Source organism: Heptranchias perlo, chromosome 7 (assembly GCF_035084215.1).
Source record: "Heptranchias perlo isolate sHepPer1 chromosome 7, sHepPer1.hap1, whole genome shotgun sequence".
Taxonomy (NCBI): Eukaryota; Metazoa; Chordata; class Chondrichthyes; order Hexanchiformes; family Hexanchidae; genus Heptranchias; species Heptranchias perlo.
The window spans coordinates 67,271,834-67,299,264 of NC_090331.1; the positions used below are offsets into that span (position 1 = coordinate 67,271,834).

General features: G+C 38.5%; 1 protein-coding gene across 6 annotated transcripts in view; it reads right to left on the minus strand.

Annotated features, from left to right (window-relative positions):
- Positions 1-306: 306 nt before the first annotated feature.
- The window catches only part of hecw2b (HECT, C2 and WW domain containing E3 ubiquitin protein ligase 2b), a 293,802-nt gene continuing 266,677 nt past the window's right edge, over positions 307-27,431 (minus strand). For 4 of the 6 annotated variants that reach the window (XM_067987771.1, XM_067987768.1, XM_067987769.1 and 1 more), the window contains 5 exons: positions 23,948-24,094; positions 23,177-23,291; positions 23,001-23,086; positions 22,800-22,912; positions 307-2,833 (listed from right to left, as the gene is read on the minus strand). In XM_067987771.1, coding sequence (XP_067843872.1) covers positions 2,722-2,833; positions 22,800-22,912; positions 23,001-23,086; positions 23,177-23,291; positions 23,948-24,094 — 573 coding nt within the window. In that variant the 3' untranslated portion in view covers positions 307-2,721. Of the gene's footprint in view, positions 2,834-4,937; positions 5,173-22,799; positions 22,913-23,000; positions 23,087-23,176; positions 23,292-23,947; positions 24,095-27,431 lie in introns of those variants that run through there. The other 2 variants (XR_010963450.1, XM_067987772.1) reach the window with 2 other exon arrangements.

A 27,431-nucleotide genomic window follows, 5' to 3' on the forward strand; every position in this document is an offset into this window, starting at 1 on the left:
CAAATGAGTATAGTGGTTGTAGTTTTTCTGAAGTCATTGTTGATCGTTTTTAAGCAGCTCTTAAGAATGTGGAGTTAGTGAGTCAATGCACTATATGCATGTATAAATTTGCTCTTCATTTTTACTGCAGTGAATTATCAGAACAGGCAATAACACCAAATTCTATAAATTTTATCCAAACATAGACAAACTTACCAAAGAGTAATCCCGTATACAACCTGAACAAAGTAGTTGTTAGAAGTTGAAATTTAATGTAAAAATTCTGTTTTGCAATAAACAAAATCTTAATTTCATATTTACTGCTGTTTCTATGAATCTTTATTTCCAATTAATGATTTTTAAATGATGCAGCATGGTTTTAAATAAAATATATACATTATTATGAAAATAAAACAAAGTAATTCATATTTTGGTACATTAAAAACATTTTCTTTCCATTAAATCATAGTTGACAAAAACGTAACAGTATTCTTAAGTATTTTCAGCATAGTTAATAGCAATCGTGTACAAATTTCTGCATAATCCCAATAGACTGATTCAAATTGTGACATGAAGCAGAATAACTTGCAAGTATGGCTATGATACATTTCCATTGGCTTGTGCCATTTGTGTTCTATACTCAATTACAATATGAACTTCAGTGTCAAAAACTGAATTTTTAAAAACAGCAAATTAAATGGGGGAAGAGTACCAGAAATGTCAGTGTTTATGCCGTGATCAGAACTAAATGTTCTCTTTTCATGTAAAGAAAATTAACATCCATGCAATGCCTTTTACATTATTCAGTCATGTGTATGGATATGTCAGCACCAACCCCATCCTATATAACAATGAATCAATGGACAGCTCGTACATCAGTGGATAAGAAAAAAAGTGTTACTATGAGTTCTGAATATTGGCAAGAAATTCTAAAAAAATGATATAACATTCAAATCAAAAATCTGAACTGGTTTGATTACTATTGTTCACATGGTCCATTGTATCAATATGTGCAATGGTATGATTGAGTGATAGAGATACAGGAGTTCAAACTTTGTACCCAGAAGGGCTAGGGTATAGACCCAACCAAGTTTGCAATCACACAGTGGTTAAAACTATATAAATTAAAAACAAATTTTAATCTTTTAGACAAGAATCCATTTTTCTTCAGATCATTGCAATGCTTAAAGTGTAGACTTTGAGTTGTAGAAGATTAACCAAAGAGTGTGCGTTCATTTCGTTTTTGAATTCACTGGAGCACTGTTGATCTGAAGTAGCACACGTTAACTGAGTATGTTCTGTTTTCAAATGTTAGTAATATAAAAGAACAGAAACTGCTGCAATTTTACATGGACAATAAATACTAGAAAACAGAGTATTTTTACATCAGTAAACTGTATTTTCACTGATAGCCCCTGTTTTTTCATGTAAATTCATTGCCATTTTTAATAGCGTACCATTCAATATGTAAAATTAAATTTCCTTGGTTAAAAAAGTCATCAACTGCTCGCTCAAATACTGTGAAAATACTCTGTTTTAAAGTAATTTGAACTCCATTTCTTTATCAAGGAAAATGTTAAGTTAACCAGATTTAAGTTTGCATAGAACAAATATGTCTGATCTACTGCTGCAAAGCTATTTATTCTACCTTGTTCGAGAGGGAGGTATTATTTTTTAAACAACCTAAGACATATTTTGTGTCTGCAATCCTATTACTCAAGGCATAATATTATAGGAAGAGATCTGAAAAATGGGTTCTATAATTCTGCGTATGATTATACCATCGTACCTACTTTGTGAACGGTGCAATTTTATCCCTTTTTACTTTGGTATATTCAGCGCAATTTTTTAAAAAGTGTTTTTCCTGTTTTTTGAAAACTTTTTGTTTGTATAAAATAACAAAAAAGCATCAATCTTTTTGATGCCCTGGAACGGATAACCTAAACAAATTTGACTGAATCAAGCACAAAGAGTGAACTGCCAGACATCTCCCTCAAATCCAACAAGGTTTGGATAATTTAAAGATTATATAGGACTTGTACAGAATCTATCAAAAAGATTAAATAAAACTGAATTGCACAACAGTTGACATTTTCAATGTGCCATAATGACAATGGAGCTGTAATTCTAGACATTTCCATACTCTGTGATTGTATACCATGCAATAACAGGTATATAAAGACCATTATTTCATTAACAAGTACATCTGTTTTCTGCTTGGAGCTTTAGAAGCTATAGGTATACCACTGAGTTTTTTTTTAAAAAAACATAAACCTAACTCTTCAGGTTTTGAAGTAAACCCCATGAAAAAAAATCATCCATTTTCATAGTATTTCACAGTCATTCCGAAGCAACATTGACCTAACTCTGTGCAAGCCTTGGTAATTTCAGAACTGCTTTTTTTTACAAAAGCATATTTAGTCTTTTTATACTCGACAGAAGTAGCCAAATACTGTGTATGAGGTGACCACTGTGCAAGGTTTTCGGTTTCTTCCCTTCATTTCTCATACCAGACACACAATAATTCACTAGAATGTGTACAGTGATTGTCTGCACTCAGTATCTTGCTTATCTTCTCACCAGTAGGTCCTGGAAGTCTATGAAGACCAATTCTTTGTTAATCCAAATTCTGCAAGGAGTTCACCAAAGTGAATTTGCTGCTGCCATCACACCCTCCACTTCCAGGAGATCCATGAGAAAAGATCCAGTAGAAGAAATATGCTTACATCTTAGCACATCTTATTACTCCAATCCAAAAGTGCTTGTCTCTTCCACAGCAGTCAACATCTTCTCATACAGCATAGAAAAGGATGGGTACGGAGGGAGATCTAGCCGGTTGAAACAGGTATGAGCCCTGCAAAACCAAGAAAAATGTTGGTGCTACTGTGTTCCACAATCTTATACAGCATAACAGTAAGCTTGATAATAATAGTTCAGGAAACCAGGATTATTATTAAAAGGCATTATTAGAACTGGTTCATACAAACCAATTTCATAATGGTGTGGACATTTAACTTCCTAACTTAACTTCTGTGGATTGTAACATAAAATCCAGATAAACAATACCCACCAGATGTTCATCAGTTAAGACTGAACACTTGAAGTATTTCATAATGATCCCACATCCAGAGTTGTCAGCATGGGGCAAATCCTAAGTATTTAGTTGCACGTCAAGCACATACCCAAAACATCGACTTGTACAAAAATATAGGGGGAAAAAAATTACACACCAGCCTGCTTCAATATTTCCAGCATCAGTCACTTACTGGCATTACTGGAAGTTGACTGTATTTTCATATAAAGTCTAATTGCCCTTCAAAGCATTATAACTGGAGTAGCCAATACAAGTGAGAAAACGTTACACATATACAGACTACGAATGTCACCGACAAGAAGCCTCAGAGATCCCAAAGTTGTTTTAAAGATTGTATACAGAGCATATCCAGTGGTCGATAATTCTAATGGAAAGTAACTTTCTGGATTTCGGCTTCTGATCTTTGTATCATGATCTATCTGGTATGGACACTGTACATTAAGGCTGCTCCTGTACTCACCAATAACTATTTTAAGTTGCACAGATTAACTAACACTCCATCAATGTTTTCTCTTAGATCTTTTTAAGAATTCAAAGTGCTGTGCTACAAATTGTTTGCTTAAATAATGTTACTATACATTCACCAGCAATGTTTTAATTTCATCATTAGGATACTTTACTGTTGATGTGCAGAGAGAGGAAAACTTGATCAGTGCATTATTTATAACACTACAGCATTTTGGCAAAATACTTCTTTAAGGCAGGAAATTAGTTAAAATTTAACAATTCTTTCTCATCAATGGTCAAAAAGATGTGAAACAAACAGCTCTGGCCACAAACTAGTTAAAAGGAAGGCTAAGCTTTCTCTGATACTCTAATTACACTAAACAAGATGTGGAGATGCCGGTGATGGACTGGGGTTGACAATTGTAAACAATTTTACAACACCAAGTTATAGTCCAGCAATTTTATTTTAAATTCACAAGCTTTCGGAGATTTTCTCCTTCCTCAGGCAAACGTTTGCCTGAGGAAGGAGAAAATCTCCGAAAGCTTGTGAATTTAAAATAAAATTGCTGGACTATAACTTGGTGTTGTAAAATTGTTTACACTAAACAAGTTAAGGCTTGGCACCTTTTGCTTGCTAATTTAATTTAAAAACCCTAAATTCACAAAGTTCTTTGTGGAAGTTATTTTATGTATGTAATTAGCTTAAACTATAAAAAAGATGGCCTATTAACATTGCTGTTTTAATGATCATATGATCACAGCTTTTAGGCAGATTGTATATGTTTAAGACCAATGTTTAAAGATTTAGTTAAAAATATACTTGAAGTCCTCTAACACGTTAATTCATTTGTGATATGTTATATCAGACATAAATTATGCCTGACATTTTCAGCATATAAACATGCAGAATGTCCAAGATAATATTGGATTAATACTCTTAAAAAAAAATCCTACCATGTTACATTGACAATAATGGAATTCATTGGGCAGTGGGTTGAATATTGTGAAATAAAAATAAATCTGCAGGTTTGCCTTTCAATTCTATTGATAAATTGGTTTTTTTCCAGACATATACACATAGGTTGTACTGCCAACTTTCCATTATTGTAAAGTAGCTGTGACAATCTAATATCAGTCCTGTTTCAATTTATAAGAAATTCTACTTTTTCATCTTTTTTTTAATATGAATTTGTACCTAGGTTAAGTAGTGTAGTAAATTTAAAACTGGGCTTCTGTTAGTAGTCCTCTGAAGCAAATTCTTTTGTCTTTGTCTGTAAGGGAAGTGAGGGAGCCTAGAGTATAGGTGTCAGCTCCAAAGAGGGCTGACTCACTTCTGTTATATTAATTCTGTGCAGAAAATCCACTGTCTGGACAAAACAATTTGATTTGTTTCCTCAGACAATGCATGTGAACTTACCACTGTAAGTCAGATGCATGGTCTACAATGGCTGCTCCACTTTGGACGAGGGAAAGAAGGGTCTAACAAGTTTGCACTGTCTGGGAGGTTTAGAAATCTGCTTGCAATCAGGTACGAGAGGCAGCTGTTATCTCTTCAAAGTCCAGTTTGATTGACAGTACCACGCTCCGAGACCTCCTGACATGTATGTTCCGCAGCCTTCAGCCAGTTCCAAATTTCACGTGATTTAACTAGACTGAAGAGATAACAGCAAGGTGCTTAGAGCTGACGTATGTCAGTTAAAGAATTCTGATAAAAGGATTCCAAGAATCTTAAAACAATTAATTATGTTGGATTCCAAAATAGATTATTGTAAGCATGAAATTTAAGTACATTATGATGTTCTCATCTGCTGTCGATTTATTCTTGCTTCTGTGTAATTTTAATTTGTACAATAAATTCAAATTATTTTAGCCTGAACTATATAGTTACATCGAAACTACAGCACAGAAGCAGGCCATTCAGCCCAAAATGGTCTATGCTCGCGTTTATGCTCCACATGAGCCTTCTCCCTCTCTATTTCATCTAACCCTATCAGCATACCTTCTATTCCTTTCTCCTTCATGTGCTTATCTAGCTTCCCCTTAAATGCATCCATGCTATTTGCCTCAACTACTCCTTGTAGTAGCACATTCCACATTGTTACCACTCTTTGGGTAAAGAAGTTTCTCCTGAATTCCCTACTGGATTTATTAGCGACTATTTTATATTTATGACCTCTGGTTTTGGACTCCCCCACAAGTGGAAACATTTTCTCCACGTCTACCCCATTAAACCCTTTCGTTATCTTAGACCTCTATCAGGTCACCCCTTAGCCCCAATTTTCTAGAGAAAAGAGCCCCAGCCTATTCGGCCTTTCCTGATAAGTATATCCTCTCAGTTCTGGTATCATCCAGTGAATCTTTTTTGCACCCTCTCCAATGCCTCCGTACTATATGCTTCCATAGTATGGAGATCAGAACTGTGCACGGTACTCCGTGTGATCTAACCAAGATTCTATACAAGTTTAACATAACTTCCCTGCTTTTCAATTCTATCCCTGTAGAAATGAACCCTAGTGCTTGGTTTGTCTTTTTTATGGCCTTATTAACCTGTGTCACTACTTTAAATGATGCGTATCTGTACCCCTAGATCCCTTTGCTCCTCTATCCCGTTTAGACTCTTATTTTCCAAGCAGTATGTGGCCTCCTTATTCTTCCTACCAAAATACACCACCTCACACTTATCTATATTGGAATTCATTTGCCAATTACATGCCCATTCTGCAAGTTTATGAATGTCCTCTTGCATTTTGACACACTCCTCCTTTGTATTAACTACACCCCCCAATTTCGTGTTGTCTGCATATTTTGAAATTGTACTTCTGATTCCCAAATTCAAATCATTAATGTAAATTGTGAACAAGTGATTCCAGCACCAATCTTGTGGAACACCACTTCCCACCTCTTGCCAGTCTGAGTAGCTACCATTAACCCCTACTTTCTGTTTTCTGTTTTGTAGCCAACTTGCTATCCATTCTGCTGTGTCTCCTGACTCCATGTGCTTTGACTGTAGTCATGAGTCTACAATGCGGTACCTTATCGAAGGCTTTTTGAAAATCCAAATATATTACATCTTCTACATTACCCTTGTCTACTCTTTCTGTTAATTCTTCAAAGAATTCAATAAGGTTGGTCAGGTATGACTTTCCCTTCTGAAATCCGTGTTGTCTACTCTATTATATTTTCATTTTCTAGATGTTTTTCTATTACATCTTTGAATAGAGATTCCATTATCTTTCCTACCACTGACATAGAATCATAGAAAGATTACAGCACGGAAGGAGGCCATTTGGCCAATCGAGTCCGTGCCGGCTCTATGCAAGAGCAATCCAGCTAGTCCCACTCCCTATCCCTATAGCCCTGCAAATTTTTTCCTTTCAAGTACTTATCCAGTTCCCTTTTGAAGGCCATGATTGAATCTGCCTCCATCACCCCCTTGGGCAGTGCATTCCAGATCCTAACCACTCGCTGTGAAAAAAGTTTTTCTTCATGTCATCTTTGGTTCTTTTGCCAATCACCTTAAATCTATGTTCTCTGGTTCTTGACACTTCCGCCAATGGGAACAGTTTCTCTCCATCTACACTGTTTAGACCCTTCATAATTTTGAATACCTCTATCAAATCTCCTCGCAACCTTCTCTGTTCCAAGGAGAACAACCCCAGCTTCTCCAGTCTATCCATGTAACTAAAGTCCCTCATCCCTGGAATAATTCTAGTAAATCTCTTCTGCACCCTCTCTAAGGCCTTCACATCTTTCCTCAAGCACAGTGCCCAGAATTGGACACAATAATCCAGTTGTGGCCAAACCAGTGTTTTATAAAGGTTCATCATGACTTCCATACTTTTGTACTCTATGCTTCTATTTATAAAGCCCAGGATCCCGTATGCTTTTTTAACCGCTTTCTCAAGCTGCCCTGCCACCTTCAGCGATTTGTGCACATATACCCCCAGATCTCTCCGCTCCTGTACCACTTTTAGAGTTGTGCCCTCTAGTTTATATTGCCGCTCCTCATTCTTCCTTCCGAAATGTATAACTTTGCATTTTTCTACGTTAAATTTCATCTGCCACGTGTCCACCCATGACACCAGCCTGTCTATATTCTCTTGAAGTCTATCACTATCCTCCTCACTGTTCACTATGCTTCCAAGTTTTGTGTCATCTGCAAATTTGGAAATTGTGCCCTGTACACCCAAGTCATTAACAATATGACAAGAAAAGCAGTGGTTCCAGCACTGACCCCTGGGGAACACCACTGTACACCTCCCTCCAGTCCAAAAAACAACCGTTCACCACGACTCTCTGTTTCCTGTCCGTAGCCAATTCTGTATCCATGTTGCTACGACCTCCTTTATTCCATGGGCCGCAATCTTGATGATAAGCCTATCATGCGGCACTTTATCATACGCCTTTTGAAAGTCCATATACACAACATCAACTGCATTGCCCTCATCTACCCTCTCTGTTACCTCATCAAAAAACTCTATCAGGTTAGTTCAACACGATTTGCCTTTAACAAATCCATGCTGGCTTTCCCTATTCAATCCACACTTGTCCCGTATTATCGTTTCTAAAAGTTTCCCCACCACAGAGGTTAAATTGACTGGCCTGTTGTTGCTGGGTTTATCCTTACACCCTTTTTTGAACAAGTGTGTAACATTTGCAATTCTCCAGTCCTCTGGCACCACCCCCAAATCTCTGGATGTTTGGAAGATTATGGCCAGTATCTCTGCAATTTCCACCCTTACTTTCCTCAGCAACCTAAGATGCATCCCATTCAGACCGGGTGACTTATCTACTTTAAGTAGAACTAGATTTTCTAGTACCTCTTCATCAATTTTTAGCCCATTCAGTATCTCAACTGTATCTTCTTTTATTGGACTCTGGCAGCATCTTCTTCCTTGGTAAAGACAGATGCAAAGTACTCATTTAGTACCTCAGCCATCCCCTCTGCCTCCATGAGTAGATTGCCTTTATGGTTCCTAATCAGCCCTACCGTACGACATTAAGCTAATGGATCTATAGTTCCCTGGACTTCTTTTACCTCCCTTTTTAAATATGGGAATAACATTAGCTGTCCACCAGTTCTCTGGCACTATTCCCTTTTCTAGTCTTTCAGGTGATGCTTTTCTACCAATTCAGAGAAATCCAGAGTATACGGTGACATCCCAAAGTATTTCTGACACATACTTAAATGGCATAGGGGTTTATGGTTCACCCTTTGGTCCTCTATCCAAGATATTTTGTGCATACATATTTTAAGTATCAATCTGGCTCAGTGGTAACACTTTGGTCTCTGAATCAGAAGGCCATAGATTCATGCACCACTCCAGAGACTTGACCACATAATCTAGGCTGACACTTCAGTATGCCAATACTGAAGCAGTTCTGCAGTGTAGGAGGTGCTGTCTTTTGGGTGAGGTTCTAAGCCAAGGCTCAGCAAAGCCTGTTCAGTTGGATGTAAAAGATCCAATGACTCTATTCAAGGAACAGCAGGGAATTTCTCCCTGTGTCCTGGTCAACGTTAATCCCTCAACCAATAAAACAGATTACTGATTATCTATCTCATTGCTGTTTGAGACTTTGCTATGCACATACTGGCTGCTTTGCTTGCCCACACTACAATAGTGAATACACTTCAATAAGTACTTCATTGGCTGTGGAGTGCTTTGGGATGTCCCGAGGATGTGAAAGGTTGTGAAATAAATTAACATTCTTTCCATTTTAAGTTCATAAGAACACAAACTTGCCTATGAAAGCTGACTTTTGTGAAAAGCACACAAAGAGTATTGAGAAGTGGTCTGAATTGTAATAGCAATTTCTCATGCACTCACCAATAACCGTTATTGGTGGCAATACAACTTGAGTTAGATCAGCGATCTGACTCCATAGCACATTAAACTAGGAGGAGCGAAACCCTGGGGAATTGTGGGTTTCAACCACATTTTTCAGTTTATAGGCAGTAATAATAACACGGTTTCTCATAGCTTGGGGCGTGGAGTTCCCGCATGATTTCTACCCAGATATCAGCATAATCTGGGTGGAATCGAACAAAATAGCGCTAAAGATGGCGGAATTTTAAATGTGAGTTGCGCCCATCACCACTTTGTGTTGGAGCATCCATGATCTTTTACGCTAGTTCAAAAGTCCATTTGCCCGAAAGAGACCCTGCCCCGAGGTTGGAATGGCGAGTGTCTGCCAATTGCACCCGTTCAGGGTTGTTCAACACATTGTATCCAGATCCTTGGGCTCACAGACACCCATGGTCACATGAATCCAGTGTTAATCACCTGTACCTGCAGTGACCAGCAGTCAATTGAAGTCTGACCCAGGTCTGTTTCTCCTGCTTTTTTTTTTCTTTTTTTTTGGGTTCACTTTTTTTTCTGTGTGTGTTTTAGGCCCCCCTTTTATAAGGGGAGGTTAGGGTGTGTTCATGTGCAGAAAACCAATAAACCCAAAATAAATGTCAAATAATAATTTTATTTGACATTTATTTGATAATCCAGGATGCACTCCAGTTCCTGTTGTGCCCACCAGTTGCGGAAAGCCTCAAGTGTACCGGCAGTCACCGCGTGCTCCCTCTCCAGGGCCACCCGGGCGCGGAGAATGCCGCGGAAGAGAGGCAGACACTCGGAGCGACTGCCCCCACAGGCCGCATCTAACCTGGACCTGTGGATAGCCACCTTGGACAGGCCCAGTAGCAGGCCCACGAGGATGTCCACCGACCTGCCTGCCCTCCCCCTCACCGGGCGCTGTTTCTCCTGATGTCGCTGCAATTACTTTAACTCAGTTTAAATTAGTGTAAATTCAGTCAATCACAGTAGAGCAGGACACACCTGTGTGGCTTTAATTGACTGCTGGTCACAGGTCTTATGTACCAAGGGCAGATCAAAGCAGTCAATTGAAGCCAATTAAAAAGTAAGAGCATTAAATAAATCAGTTGAAGAATGGCTCATTTCCTGGCAATCCCATCCTCTTTGTAATGCTGGAGAAAGCCCTGTTCCAGTCACACTCGATTCACTGGAGAATACTCAAGGATAGGTTATGAAGGACTCACGGGGTATGGCAGAAAGATTAAATGAGTACTTTGCATCGGTCTTCACTCTTTTAAGACACTGTTCGACTGATGGAATTTAATGATAATATTAATAATAAAACTAGTAATATTAACAGATGAACATATTGTTTTAGATAGAATTAAGAACCTGAAAATATTTGAGCAGCTAGGCCAGATGATATCTACCCAAGAGTCCTCAGGGAAATGGGACATGGCCATGCGAGCCCCTTGCCCATATTTTTAATAGCTCACTGCACTCTGAGACAGTTCCCATAGACTGGAAGGAGGCTAACATAGACCCGCTCTTTAGAAAAGGAGACAAGACAGACCCGGATAACTATAGGCCCATTAGTTTGACATCAGTAATAGGGAAGATGCTTGAGGGAATAATTAGGGTTGCAATATATAATTACTGGGATAGAGAGGGACATATTAAGGACAACCAATATGGCTTCAAAAAAAGGTTATGTATTACAAATTTGATTTTTTTTTTGAAGACGTCACTAAGATGGTGGTTGAGGGATGCCCTGTCGACATTGTCTACTTAGACTTCCAAAAAGCTTTTGACAAGGTACCGCACAAGAGGCTTCTCTACAAAATTGAAGCCTTTGGTATTAGTGGTAATATATTGAGCTGGATTGATAACTGGCTGGAAGGATGTAGGCAGAAAGTAGTTATAGATGGATTGGCATCTGTTTGGATACCTGTCACCAGTGGTGTCCTGCAGGGATCAGTGTTGGGACCGTTGCTCTTTACTATTTTTATTAATGATCTAGATTAAGTGTTGGGGGTACGATCTGCAAATTTGCAGATGATACCAAGATTGGTGCGAGTGTTAGGGCTGTAGATGATGTTCAACTGCTTCAGGCAGATCTTGATGTGTTGGGGAATTGGGCTTGTGACTGGCAAATGATGTTTAATTTGGAAAATTGCTGTGTTATGCATGTGAGCAGGGCGAATGATCAACATATATACACCCTTCAGGGAAAAGCATTAAAGAAGGTGGAGAAAGAAAGAGATCTGGGCATTCTAGTGCATAGATCTCTAAAGGTTCATCAGCAATGTCGTGAAGCGACAGCTACAGCGAATAGGGTGTTGGGGTGCATTTAGAGGACAATTGACCATAAGGCAAAACGTACTATTTTGTCCTTGTACAAGACTTTGGTCAGGCCTCAGTTGGAATACTGTGTCCAGTTTTGGTGGTCTCACATGGTGGGTGATATTGAGGCTTTGGAAAGGGTGGAGAGGAGGGCCACGAGACTAATTCCCAGTTTAAAGCATCTTAGTTATCAAGATAAGCTAAAAGCGCTGGGACTCTACATTTAAAGCAGTGTAGACTTAGGGGTGATCTGATCGAGGTTTATGAGATGATCAAGGGAATAGATTGTGTTCGAGTTGATACCTTGTTCCAATTAGATAGGTTTGGAAGGACCAGGGATCACAATTATAAGTGGCATAAGGCCAGGTCTAGGTTAGATGTCAGGAGATGGTTCTTTTCCCAGAGAATAGTGAACCTCTGGAACAGGCTGCCGGCTCGTGCGGTGGACACCGATTCGCTGAATTCCTTCAAGTGAGAGCTGGAACCTGTTTCTGGCTGGGGTGGAGATCATCTCTTACAAAAGGTAGATAATGCATAGAATTATCAGGGCCAGAGTAATCTCCTAGACTAGTTTTGATCGCCAAAGGGGTCAGAGGAATTTCCCAGATTTTTTTCCCCCAATTTTGCCTGGGTTTTCATCTGGTTTTTCGCCTCTCCCAGGAGATCACATGGTTTCTGGTGGGGTGGGGGAGTATATATTGTGATACACAAGGTATTACAATTCTTTGGGACAGACTGGATGGACCAGAGGGTCTTTTCCTGTCTGTCATTGTTCGTATGATTACGATCGATTACACGGCTTGATTGCGCTGATTCACAGGAGATTTTACATTCAGGCTTATGCTGAAGAGTTTGCACGGAAACTTCACCTTGACAAAATCGGTGCTGTTCAGCACATTCTACGCGCATTTCGCCGATTGCACCCCTAGCGGAAGCTCCAGACCTGGAGAATGTCAGAATGTCAGACGAACACCCAATATTGGAGTTCAGCAACAATGTATATTGAAAATGCTTTATTTTGTTTCTAAAGCCCAATAATATGTTCAGCAAAACTTTCTTCCTAAATATTTACTTTAGATGATTGCAATTGGTATAATGTGTATATGAACGTGTATGGGTCAACATCTTGTGTCCTTATCCTTGGACCTACAACTAGCTGAATTGCTGAAAAATCTAAGCAATCTGACTCTGGTCAACATGACAGCTGTCCACTCAAACACAAAACGGTCTCAGTTTGGTATATGGAGTACAACTTAAGTCTTACACAGGACTTTAGTCTGTGGTGGGCATAATTGTAGCTACTAATTAGATATAGATTAGATCTTTTGATTTTTACAGTGATTAGAAAGTATCCATATTGAACTAAAATAGTCTTATTTCTCCCAACAGTTACATTTATGTTTTAGAATTCATTTTTTCCAGATGCCACTTTAGGCATCATGTTTTTAGTCCTATAGTCACGGCATGACACCAGCACATTACGATTTTAAAAATGATTTCAAAATAAGGAATAAAAGAATTGCATCCCTGATCAAATCAACCTGTAACCAAACACAGCCAAATGCACCTTAAAAATCTTCCTAACTAGATGAGCCATAAAATCTTTCTGTCCAGTGAAGCCAGTAACCTTATTCAACAATGCTGCCATTCATTCTCCTATGGGGAAATAGTGGCAAGAGCAGTGCAGAAAAAGAGCATCATTAGCATATTAATTCCATATACACAGTAAGATAAGCTCAAATTATAGGTTAAATTAAAAGTTAATTATTTTCAAGTCAATTAAATGAAAAACTATCAAGAATATTCAACTTGCAAGATAACGAAGCCTATTGAGGCCACGTGTAATGCCCCACTGCAATCTGACTGAGACCAGCTGATTCATCACTGACTAATGAACAAACCTGGGGCCATCTAATATAAAAATGGCTCTGTACCACACCACATGGTGCATTTAGCTACTGAGCTGCTGGGGCACAGGGTCCCACATGGTATCTCAGTCAGACTTGGAGGGGAAAGTCGCCAAGTAACTCCTGCGTGTTTCCAAGAAGTCACTAAAGTCACATTAGCAGATCGTTTGTTGGCCAGAGAAATGTGTGTAGCAGTTGGGGAGCATAAGTGGGGACCTAAAGAGGGAAGAAAGTGTGAAAACAAAGATTAAAAATAGCCTCACTTTTAGCTCTTCAATTGTCACACAGTTCTACAGATAAACTATAGTTCTGGTGTAAATACTTAAGTTTATTTTACCAGATATCCCTCATAAGTATTTACATTTAGCCAGAGAAAAAATAGTCACCTAATAATTGTGTACTGGTAGATAAAAGCTTGGTTAAAAACATCAAGACTTAAGCTCCAATTATGAGAGACGGGCAAAAACAGGGTTGTGCTGGCCTAATGCACAGGCATACCTGCATCCAGAGCACAGGGTGCACTCAATTTTCCAACTGAAAGCCCACCCCTTAATTTGGCTAGGATACAGATACAAGAAAAGCATCCCAAGAGAGCTTGGCCTGCAGCACAAGTAGGTGGAGAACACAAATATCGGACTCTTAAAGGGTTGCAGCTCAACACAAAAGTGGAATTTGTGAAGGTGAGAAAAATAGTGGACTAAATGTTCACTGTGGAACAAAGGAGACGTGAGCAATGCTGCTCTTTTTAATACTGAAGAGCTGGAGTTCCTACTGCTGGAGGTGGCTCTGTGGGACTGAAGGCCACCCTCCAGTTAAACGACAGGTGCCAGCTGCATGAAGGAAGGTCACTAACCAAGTCAGTGAATGCAGTTACCCAACTTCAACAAGGAAGAAATGTGCTGGTTGCAGGAGCAAAATGCCTCATTTTTGCACACATTTCTTGTGAGGTACATTAAATGTAGTACAAACCCAATTTGGGAACTTTTACATCCATGGGGAAGGTGAGATATCATTTCAAACACTGTGCACAACCATCACCCTTTTAGATCCATAGAAGAGCACAGCAGAGAAGATGGCCATTCAGCCCATCGTCTATGCCGGCTCTTTGGTAGAGCAATCCAAAATGAATCCCACTGTCCCACACTCTTCCCATAGATCTGTATAGTTCTCTGCTTCAAATATTCATACAATTTTTTCCTTAAAAGATGCAATGGTCTCTGTCTCAACTACTGTCTGTGGCAAAGCAGTCCCTGCTCCTCTGTGGGGAAAAGCGACCTCTTTCCTCACACTCTTAGTGACAATTATAAATCGTTGATCTCTCATCATTGACTGCCCAACCTGAGGAAAGATTTAACTATCAAACCAATTCAGAACTTTAAAAACCTCCAATAAAGCTCTTCTTAATCTTCTCTGCTCTGGCAGAGGTAGTCCTAGTATCTCAAGTTTCTCCGCATAATTATAGTTTCTCATCCTGGTGAATCTGTTCTGTACACTCTCGATGAATTTAATGCTCTTTCTATAATGGGGCACCTAAAACTGCACACAATACTCTAACTATGGCCTAACACATTTATTACTTCTTTACTCATACTCCATGCCCCTATTTATATAAACCAAAATGCTGTTGGCCTTTATTTAATGGCTTTATGTACCGACACTGGCACTTTCAGGAAGTTGCGCATTTGAACTCATAAATGTCCCTGTTCATCCACACCATTCAGTGTCTTTCCATTGAGTTTATACTCTCATTCATTACTTTTCCTTCCAAACTGTATTATCTCACACTTATCCACATTAAAATGCATCTGCCACCTATCTGCCCATTCCACTGATCTGTCTGTGTCTTCCAGTAGTCTTTCACAGCCCATATCGATATTTGCCAAACCACTTGCGTGTGCTTCGAAATAACGTTCCCTATACCCAAGTCTGTATCAAATCGATAAAACCTACCATCTGCCTTTTTAAGAAGCTGGCTTCAATAGGCATGGTCCTAGGACGGGTGTAGTGGGAAGGTGAAAAGTGAGATTAGATGGCTTATTAGATAAAATAAATGGAAATAGTAAGGACTTTTATAAGCACATGAAGAGTAAGAAAATAGTTGGAGGATAAGCCCACTCAGGATTGAGGTTTTACTTGTTATTGGGATGTGGTCAATGCTGGCAAGGCCGCATTTATTGCCCATCCCTAGTTGCCCTGAGAAGGTGGTGGTGAGCCTTCTCCTTCAACCACTGTAGACCTTGTAGCGATGGTGCTCCCATAATGATGTTAAGTAGAGAATTCCAGGATAATGACCCAGCAATAATGAAGGAACAGCGCTATATACCCAAGTAAGATTGATGTGTTACTTGGAAGGGAATTTGGAGGTGATGACATTTTTGCTTTTGTCCTAGTCCGTAGTAGAAGTCTCAGGGGAGGGAGGTACTGCCAAAGTAACCTTCGCGAGCTGCTGCAGTGAATTGTATAGATAGTATGTACTGCAGCCACAGTGCACCAGCTGGTGGGGGTGTAAATTGAGTCCAGTGGCAGAGACATTGATGAAGTGAATTGTTCTGTCCTGGATCTCTGCGCTCCTCCAGTTCTTGCCTCTTGTGCCTCCCCTATTTTAAATCACTCCATCATTGGCAGCCATGCCTTCAACTGCCTAGGCCCTAAGCTCTGGAATTCCCTCCCTAAACCTCTTCACCTTTCTCTCCACATTTTAAGACGCTCCTTAAAACCTACCTCTTTGACCAAGCTTTTGGTCACCTTCCCAATATCTGCTTATGTGGCTTGGTGTCAAATTTTGTTTGATAACGCTCCTGTGAAGCACCTTGGGACGTTTTACTACGTTAAAGGAGCTATATAAATGCAAGTTGTTGTTGATGATGTTGAGATTCTTGAGTGTTGTTGTGCCTGTATGCATCCAGGCAAATAAGCCTTCATTACACTCCTGACTTGAGCCTTGTGGACTGTGATGAGACATTAAGGGGTCAGGAGGTGAACCACTTATCACATAATACCCAGCCTCTGCCCTGCTTTTGTAGCCACAGCATTCATATGACTAAGCTTCTGGTCAATGGTGACCTCCAAGATGTTGATGCCAGGAAAATCAGTGCTGGTGGTGCCACTGAAGATCAGGGGGAGATGGCTGGGTATTCCCTTGTTCGAAATGGACATTGTCTGGAGAGAGATAAGACCACTCAAGTTTGCGTTGTGAAGGATGAATTTTTGGTGGCGTTATTAAATATTTTCTGTCAGTTTTTACAAATAATGGTGAAAGTGTGAGTATAGTAGAGGAGGATTTGGAACAATTATAACTGTAGTCGGTTCTGATATAATTAGCAGAACTCAAGGTGATTTCCTTGAACCGCCTGGGATGAGTGGATGTGGTCACAAATTGGGTAACTGCTTGCAGAACGCAGTCTCCAAATTGGTCTTTCAATTAAATCTACCTGTAAAGGAGGTTTACTTTGTACCAGGACCAATTTGGAACATGAATTTAGCATATTTACACCAGCACTCAAAGGTTAGATTCAAGGAGATGCGAGGTCTACACCAACACAACCAGGTCCTACAAACAGCGATGAATTAAATTACCAGATCATCTGCTTTAGGTGTTGATTGAGGGATAAATGTTGGCCAAGTCACTGGAAGAACTCCCCTGCTCTTCAAATAGTGACAATGGATTTTTTTACACCCACCTAAGAGGGCAGATGGGGGTCTCGGTTTAACATCTTATTTAAAAGACTGCACCTCCCCAATAGTGCAGCACTCCCTCTGTACTGCACTGAAGTACCAGTCTAGATTATGTGTTCAAATCGCTGGAATGAGGTTTAAACCCACAACCTTCTGACTCAGAGGCAAGAATACTACCACTGAGCAAAGGCTGACACCTAAATACTGCTCGATACTGAAAGAACTTTTTAATATTCTGCTCAACATCTTTAGTTGTGCTCATCTCTCGGTTCCTCTTTGCACCTTAATAAACCTCTTAACCTGTTTCAGCAAATTTTAATACTCCTACCATATTTCACCCCCACCTCCTCCTCTGCTATAGGTTTGTATAGCTTGTTTTTATTTGTCCATTTTAATTTATCTATTGATCCATTTTGAAGACTGCCTAAGTTATATTTATTCTTCTTGGGGATATACTAATCTTGTATGCTCAACATTATAGTTTTAAGAGTATTCCATTTTCCAGTTAATTTCTTTCAGTTCATTCTCATTGCTTTCATGTTTGGATTTTTAACATCATATTTTTGTCCTGGTCCTTACTGGTTTAGATAGCCAGATAATCTTAAATTTAATCAATAGCTCACAGAGGCTCTACTTCCTTCCTGAAAAAAAAAAATATATACACACACACATATATATACACATACTATCCTGATCACTTCTAAGAACAGGTCTAGATGGGAGCCATCCTCTGTGGGGACCTCGACACATTCAATCAAAATTATCTGTACCACATTCACTAGTTCTGATTCTGTTGTCTCCCTTCCATTAAAGATTTCCCTGTTTATATTCGGTTGATTAAAGTCACACATTACTAAATCTTACTGTTTTTACATCCTCTTCTCATTATATGATGGCATCATCATTATCCTGGCTAGAGGGTAGGTAGTAGATTACTATTGTTAATATTTTATTTTCCTCTCCCAGGAGATCACATGGATGCAGGGGTGAGTGGGAGGGAGGGAGGGAGAGAAGTATTTAGTCATGAGGCTCCAGCCATCATGGTGTGGGGCAGGCTCGATGGACCAGCTGGTCTTTTCCTGCCTGTCAATTTTGTATGTTCATATGTTAGTGCTGTTTGAACATGTTATGAAAACTGACCTGCAAGTTTTCATGATGACATTTCTATAAACATGTTTTGTTCAATTCAACAGTGTACTGTTTCAGAATGTGGCAACACAAACATAAAATTTCACATCTTATTGTGCTTTTAAAAAAAATATTCAATATTTTGTCCAATCCCAAGATTCAATCTAGACTCCACTGTGAGATTTAATACCTGCGAAGCTGTGTGTTAATTTTGGTCCCAAGCTATGCCATACACTTCATAGTGTCTACTTCTCATCAAGACTATTAATTACTCGACCTGTGAGTGCTTTAGTAAACACTACAGAACTGAGAAATGCCAACTCCCATAGAAAATTCTCTCCTAAGAGCAGTTTCAAATTTTACTGAGATGGAACATATTATTCTGGAAACATCCATCCAAATGTCTGAATCAGGAGAGCCTTTAATTTAGCCCACTTATTATTTGTCACTTTTCACACAAACAGAATCTCAATAACTGCAGGTTCAATTTTCATTTAAAGGATAACCATCTTTTATGGAAATGGTTACAGAATAAGATGGTTATTACAAGCTTACGAAAAACTTCAATAACTAAAAAGGACAATTTTTTTGTTTATGGGGTTTTGCTTTTTAAAACCTCTTTAAATAATACCTTAAATAATAATTTTCTTTCCTGAGTTTTCCCTTAAATCACATCCTTTTTATAACCATCAACGTAGTATTTTAAAAAAACTAGCTGATCTCCACTGGTGGTGCTCACGGTGACCCAGAGGATATGTTGTTTTATCACTTGTAATGTACAATTAGGTCCATTGATTTATGGTGATTTAATAATAGATGCAGGGCATCTAACGGCATCTGCCATCAGCTAGGTTTGCCCTTGCACATTTAGGTTTTCAATTTTTTTGCATGGCAAGTTGCTGAAAGTGCGAGGTGATAACGGCACAGTGAGGGAAAACTGGCATCTGGGACCTGAGTGAACTGGGTATTCTCCTTAATCAATCAGATTGAAAGATTTAAAAATAAACAGCACAAGGACTGAGAAGGAAGAGTAAATTAGAATGAGTGAATTCAATGTCAAATCAGGTACAGAAAGAGAAATAAAGAAAGATTGGATTGAGAGAGAAAAGAGACAGAAAGGAAAAGTAAAAGAAAATTTAACATTTTACATTTTTAAGATCTTCATAAACAGTTACTACCTGAAGGAATGAGACTCCACACTTTAACAGTTAATTTTCAGTGCCAGAAAGGGTGAATGGTAGTAATTAAAAGATTACTTACCTTGAAATAACAAGACTTAACTTTCTGTGGCGAATTTAGTTACTATCTACCGTGTAAATACAGCAACCTCACGCCGTTCAATGCATTTCAATAGTGAGGCAGACAGCGATGCCGTTATCATGAAGCTAACGGTGGAGCGGCGCATCTTGGAGAGCAACTTTTGGATATCCGCGTTTAACCGCGCATCTGCCCCTCGCCTGAAGTTGCTGCACCATTTACGCATAAATAACGGAGAGCGCCATTAGCCTCACCATTATTTTAACAGCAAATTCTAGCCTTGTAGATATGTTTGTTAAATAGAGGAGAATTATACCATGTAATGCAGAAATGGAAAATGGATTATTGTGCTGGGTTGTTGGGTGTTCGGAATAAAAGGAACGTTGTCCAAAAATAAAGAAAGGAGTAAAATATAGAGCAAGTGATATAGAATTTAAACTAAACTAATTTAATTGAAAAATAAGATGCAATTGTTTATTGTAAAAGTTTATAAATAATGGAAAAGGGCATTAAAATAGGGAACTATAAATAAAGGAAAGGAGCATTTGCATCTGTCTTTACCAAGGAAGATGATGCTGCCAAAGTCACAGTAAGTGAAGAGGTAGTTGAGGTAGTCGAGATACTGGATGAGCTAAAAATCGACAAACAGGAGGTACTGGAAAGGCTAGCTGTACTTAAAGTGGATGAATCACCCGTTCCAGATGGGATGCTTCAGAGGTTGCTGAGGAAAGTAAGGGTGGAAATTGAGGAGGTATTGGTCATAATCTTCCAATCATCCTTAGATACAGGGAAGCTGGGATTGTTCTCCTTAGAGCAGAGAAGATTGAGAGGAGATTTGATAGAGGTATTCAAAATCATGAAGGGTCCAGACAGAGTAGACAGAGAGAAACTGTTCCCATTGCTGGAGGAGTCAAGAACCAGAGGACATAGATTTAAGGTGATGAGCAAAAGAACCAAAGGCAACATGAGGAAAAACTTTATTACATAGTGAGTGGTATGATCTGGAATGCACAGCTTGAGGGGGAGGTGGAGGCAGATTCAATCTTGGCTTTCAAAAGGGAATTGGAGAAGTACTCGAAGAGAAAAAAATTTGCAGGGCTACGGGGATAGGGTGGGGGAGCGGGACTAGCTGGATTGCTCGTGCAGAGAGCCGGCACGGTCTCATCGAGCCGAATGGCCTCCTTCCGCGCTGTAATCATTCTATGATTCTAAATAAATGTAAATATATCATAATGCACTTTTATATATTGCAATGTATATATAATTTGTGTGGAATTTTTTTATATATTTGTATTCAATATAATTTGTATGGAGTAATATGTATATGAATATAATAAACCGTTACAGAATTTTATATTCCTGTGACTGCCAGTTTTTGTGCTGGGGAAGGTTCTGTTTATGTTGGTAATTAGCTGATAGCAAGTGTGTCATGAGGCAGGAATTTGAAGAGATGGTGTTTAAGTGAGGCCATTTTGGAGTTTGTGAAAGTGGTTGTGTGAGGGGCGGAGAGGGAAGGTTGGGGAGTTTGGGTTGAGTAGTGGAGAGGTGTAAAATATTAGGGGAGGAAGCAGCTGGGAAAGAAAATGAGGCTGCGGAGAAGTTGTTGGTGGAAAACAGGTTGGTATTGACAAGTGGGTAGTAAAGTGTGAGTTTGGTTTGAGTGACAGAGACAGTGAAAGGTTGAAGGAGGAAGGTTAGTGGTTACACAGAGTTTGGTGGTGAGCACAAAAGATATTGGTGAGATGAGGTGTGAGCTGAGAGGAGAGAGTTGGGGTGGTGAGCAAGGAAAGAATGGTGACAGAGAAAGAGGAAAGAATAAAGGAACACTTCCTCTCCCTCTTCAACTAGTTTTAAAATCTGCAGGAAGTTCCCATGCTATACTGGAAAACTCCATTTTATTTGAATGGCAAAAAATGCTATTTAAGTAACGCAGGGCTTTCTCAAGGAAACCCTTGTATCCTGTTGCCACACTAACAGAAGTTTCCAATGTGAGCAGGAATCAGCTTGAAGTTTCTTATACTTCCATATTTTTAAAAGTAAACCCGGTTCCTGCTCACAGTGGGAACCTGACTTTTGGTAGCACTGAGATGGGAGCTAGGGTCAAGGTAGAAAAATGGCTGGAGTGCTCTGGGCTCCTTTGGGGGATGTGGGCAGCAGAGGCAGGGTTCTGTGGGAAACCTCAATAGGGAGTCCTGTCCCTGCAATCCCAAACGAGTAGATTTCTGAAGTTCCTTCAGGAACCAGCTGGAAGTTTCTTAAGTGTTGTGAAAATATTAACATTTAATATTTAAAACAGTGCTTAAGAAACTTAACGCTGGTTACTCCTCACTGTGGGAATCCAGCACTAGGACCAAAACTGCCAAGAGACCGCAGTTGAATGAACCTCAGTTAGGTAGTGCTATACCTAACAGAAAGATTCAAAGGTAAATTTACACAAGTATAGATAGCTAGGTATGACAGAAATAACCTGGCAGAAGGAAGTAATTAAGTGTTATTCCTTTAAATACATGACGCACACACTCTAGAAAGTTATTATAACTAGATATTGTAAATAAAGCATTAATTGAATAATAAGGATGAGCAATTTCAATTTTACACACCGGTATAAGGGGACAAACTCTTTATTGAGAGTTCTGTGAGCATTTGTGTATATTTTTCAAACAATACCATTTTTATAGAATTGGGTCTACATTACTGTACTTAGTTTTTCATCATGACGTAATCATTTTCAGATGTCTGAATGAAAATTACATCATAGAAAAGAAGCTTTGCATAAGTTGGTACATTCAGCAATCCTTGCTTTCAATAATGAGCTGTGCTCAAAAGGGACCCACAACACTGTGGCCCCAATTTAATTTCTATGTAATTCTCCATACCTGTCCTCCCTTCAAGTGCTGCTTAACATTGGGAATGCAGGAGCACTGAATTTTACCACAAGAAGTAATCCTTAATTACATTATATTGCTCAAATTTCTTAACGTGTAGACAACTGATGCAAACTAGTCTAAATAAATTCTGTGGTATGATTCTAGGACTAAAAAACAACAGGTAAAACATTATAGCAAAAACTAACTAATTTATATTTTGTATAACTGGCACTATACGGCTGTGAATGCCAACACTGTAATGAAATAGGAAATGTTTACATTATGTTGCTCATACCTCGGAAGTGAGGTGATTTTGCCCCATTTCTCAATACAAAATCTTCGGGGTCCATTGCTGCCACGTAGCGATGCAAAACCTTCATAGGGTATACTTGATGTACCTGTGACAAACTAACGAAGAAATATGGTATTAGGTAAATTAGTGGGTGCGACAGATGCTTAGTACAGCATCTCACTAAGGTAATCGGTTTTACTATACCTGTAACAATCTTAGTCTCTGCTCGTTGTTGAACCTTTCCACTGCAGCCCAAAACCACCTGATCACTATGTGGTTGTCATGATAACCTTTGGAAAAATAAATGAACATTTATAAGATGCTGAGTTTCCCAAGCATTAAGCTAATACAGTGATTTAAAATAATTCAAATCATCTCACCTCCTCTGTACTCTGTGTTGTTTCTCCAATCACTTAAATCGATCTCTGCTGTGCCAGCAATCACTAATTCTAATTCCCGTGCATCAAACACCGATACAAGCCGAGCGTCCACCACCTAGTACAAGTAATTGCCACAAAGTAGCAACATAATAGAATTTTAAATAAGATCTGAAGTTACCTCAGATTTGCAGTTAGACCAACTTGCTTTCTTATACTTGGAGCCAATGAGTTTAATTTGACCACAGATAAAAGTGAATATAAAACAGGATATTTAGGATACCTTCATTGTCTCTATTCAGCTTAATTTTGATCAGTGATGATTGCTATACCCTGATGCCCTAATACACTACTCTTTAGATTTCATTATCAAAGATGATATTGGTCTGCAAAAGCTGTCTATCCTTCACCCTATCAAATCCTCACATAGAATAGACACAGCAATTCGAACTTTCTTTGCAGCCCTGCGTCCTCTCATATTTAGGGATGTACAGATTTATTTGCTCTTTTGAAGAAATAAAGGCACCCCAGAACTTTTCAGGTAAGGAGTCCCCAATCATTTAAATAAAGCTACACTGAAATTTGGCATGTTCTATACCAACAACTACTTCTATAAAATGAAATATCTTGGCGGAGTAGTGGTCTGATTTCACAAAACATGGATACATCATGTTGTACAAGGACCTGGAGCAATTAAAAACAAATCTACAAAGAATCGTAAGATTAGCAACAGTCCCCTTTTGATTGTATGTATTGTGCATCTGCTATCCTTACCTCATAGAAGCCTCGTACTAAGCTTTCCGTTTGTTGTACAACACCCCTCTCAATGCGCCATTTTACCATCTTTTCAATGTATTCTTTCTTGTTTTTTTCTGAAACAGGAATGTTTGCTCCACCTGGCTTCAGCTCTCTCTCCGTAATCTATTCCAAAAAAAAAATCAATCATTTCTACCCTTGAAGCAACTGAATTTCATTTCACTATAAACCTGTAACACTGTTTAGCTTTGCAGTCCTAAAATTAGATATCTTCAATAACACACTTACTAGCAATTGTGAAGTCGTGGCCATTGAAGGTTTATCTGACCAATTAAATATAACAACTAAATACTATTCAGATTACTATTGCCAAAAATTATGGTCATCCCTCAACGAAAATGTTGCAAGCAAATAATTATCAAGGTTTAAAATATTATCAAATTGTTGAGGATTTTTCCACCTTTTGTCTTTGTTTACTGTTACTGCAAAAAACAATCCAGGTGATGCTGTTCACATTTGGTCAAGAAATTTGAGTTTGGCTAATTTGTTTTTTCATGTTTCAACTAGCAAGATTGAGTTATTGACTGTGATCGTAGGTATATTGTTTTTTTGACATAGCAAACAACAAATATTAAGCTTAAAAGTTAGTAATAATTCTTAAATGAAGAATATACGCTCGACTATGATGATAAATAAAGAAGTTGTAATGAGAGGCATTTTGCAGGCTACAAATTTTAATTTAAAAATTACAGCAGCATGTCTATTAACTACATGAAGAAGCAAGTAGAAACTAAAGGGCACACAGAGAGGTACAGGGGATAGAGTTTATTCTGAAAGCAAGGATGACCTAGTCTGAGTGGGTTAAATAGTGTTCTCTGCAGTTTAACATAACAATGTGTACTGTCTTTTTATTCTCTGGGTGCTAGAGTGGTATTTCAAATCAAAAATTATTCACAAGTATGAATGTTCAAAACAGTTAGTAGCCAGATTGAATATAAAGATTTATCTAAATTTTTGGCAGGGGTTACACACTAATTGAATAAATCGAGGTTCTCATAACCAACAACCAGTTCACGCATTCTCTCACTCCTATCACACCTGCGTCGGTGGGGCTTGTGAATTGTGTATCTTTCAGACTCATAAAAGTTCCCTAAATCTCTGTCATTGTTTTAAAAAAAATCCTCACTGTGATAAGTAAATACTATAGCTGTGGAGCCATTACGTGGACATTATACATTGGTTAGAAGGTTTGACAGAAGAACTGAAATTGGTATAAATGAGCCAGATTACTACCACCCGCTTTGGAAACTACCAAGCTGTTTGCATAATTGTGCAGATGCTCCTTTGGTTCACTACATAGTTACAGAATCATCTTACTGTCAAAAATGGTCAATTATTAAGTTGACTTATTTCTAACAAATATACATCAGGGAGTTTTTAAAGATGAAACCATTTATTTCCAAATACAGTCAAACTAATGTGGCTCATCCCAAAATTTTCCATAAAAGACAACACCAAATTTAAAATAATTTCACCAAGAACTCTTACACTGATATATAATTGCTACATACATTAAGCCATTTTGTATATATGTAACAAAAATAAAACTGGCATTGTAGTGCATATGAGCTTCACTTCAATTAGGAAGGGAAAGGGAATTTTGACATCTGAAAAGATTTAATACGACCACTCTTTTGCTCCATATATACTTTCCTGGAATAAGTGGCACATTTCTAAAGCATGTGACTGATTGCATTTTAGTTTTACTGGTGCCTTATATTACACTTATATTTTGAACTACTTCGTATTCAACTGGGCTATTTTAAAAGATGTGGGCTGGGTTGGGGGCGAGGGAACCTGGTAACCAGTGGTAGTAGATGACCCAGTTTTAAATTGATGAATACACCATTTGTTTGACTAAAATCATTTCAATTCTCAGTGTAAAAGAAATTATAAAATTTGTCACACCTTCTTGTAACTTTTCATATTGTCTACAAGATTCCCACATCTACACTGCAAGATGGTTAATGTATCAAAATATTTGCCTCATGAATACGATGTTCCATAAGGGGAAGATAAAATAGACAAAACAGCTAAATTTAAAAAATGGAGGGAGAAGGAAGAAATGAAGCAGAGCAATTACTCAATAGACTGAAAAAGATACGATTTTTATTTTCTACATCTCCTCTCTGATTTGCAAAATTTGTAGTTTGATTGAAGAAAAAAAAATACATTCCTGCTTTGCATCAAAGAAGTAAAAGGGGTGATTCCACAATCCTATGTTCCCAGCAGTAGGCTATAGGTATTTACAAGGAATACAGGTCAAAGAATTGGGGCTAAAAATGTTGTAGCCCTGCCTCTGATCAATGCTCCCTGAAACTGCAGCTTCCCTGCTGGGGGTACAGGATGGTGAAATCACCCCTATGATGTGTATATTATCACACCTTTCATAAATAAATGTTTTCATCTATTAACCAAAACTACCCAATGCCTTAGTGATAATACTCCCAAGAGCTGTTCTGGTTCAGAATGAAGCCAGCGATGGTTCATGTGTAATTGGCAGACTCTGTTCCTGTTGGAGTCACTGACAAGCTATTATACCTGAGAATCTGAATTGGGTGTAAGAAGCCAGTGGTGTCCACCCTAGCTTAAATTTGTAAGGAAGAAACATGTTCCAGAAACGGCAACACAGGTGAACCTGAGGCGGAACAGCTCAGTTTGCTTCATATAGAGGCAGAATTTTTTTTATTTTTACACCAGCAGCCAGCCTATCGGATTGGGTTGTCCACATAAAACATTAAATCTCAACACAGATATTTAGGTATATGTAAGAATTGCATGGATTTGTTATTGGAAAACATTGGCGGAATAGTTTTACTTACATTGAAAACGACTATGTTTTCCTAATTCAAATTTATAAGCATAAGTGATGTCAAATTGGTTTAACTGAGTTAGTTACTGCAAAGCATTCTTTCCATCTGTCAAACCCACTTTCAATAGTTGTTCAGGGCACTTCATTTTTAAGTACATATATCAAACACTGTATAGGTCAAACTCAGGTATACTATTTCTTGTATGTGTGGTACTGGGTTGCATTAGCACAGCACAAATCTAAAGAGGTTGTACTGTTGCTGGGTAAGACATTGTTCAGATCTACTCGATCTCTAATCGCCTAAATATTGCCATTGAAAGGGTACAAAAGGGAACGACAAAGATGATTGAGTGTCAAGAATCTAATTTATAAGAAAAGACTAAAGAGGTTGAACTTGTTGCATGGTGATCTAATTGAACTTTTCAAAATTATAAAGAAATTGGCAAAATTGTTCCAGGCAAAGTGTTCACTATGTGGTGAAGAGTTTAAATATCAGAGGATATGAGTTAATATTAGAAGGTAAGGAGTAAGAAGGTTAATGGAGTTGTGGAATAGGTTACCAGGAAAGGCCAATGGAGGGGGTTGGCTGTGATAGGATTACCATGATAGAATTATACAAGAAACTGCTGG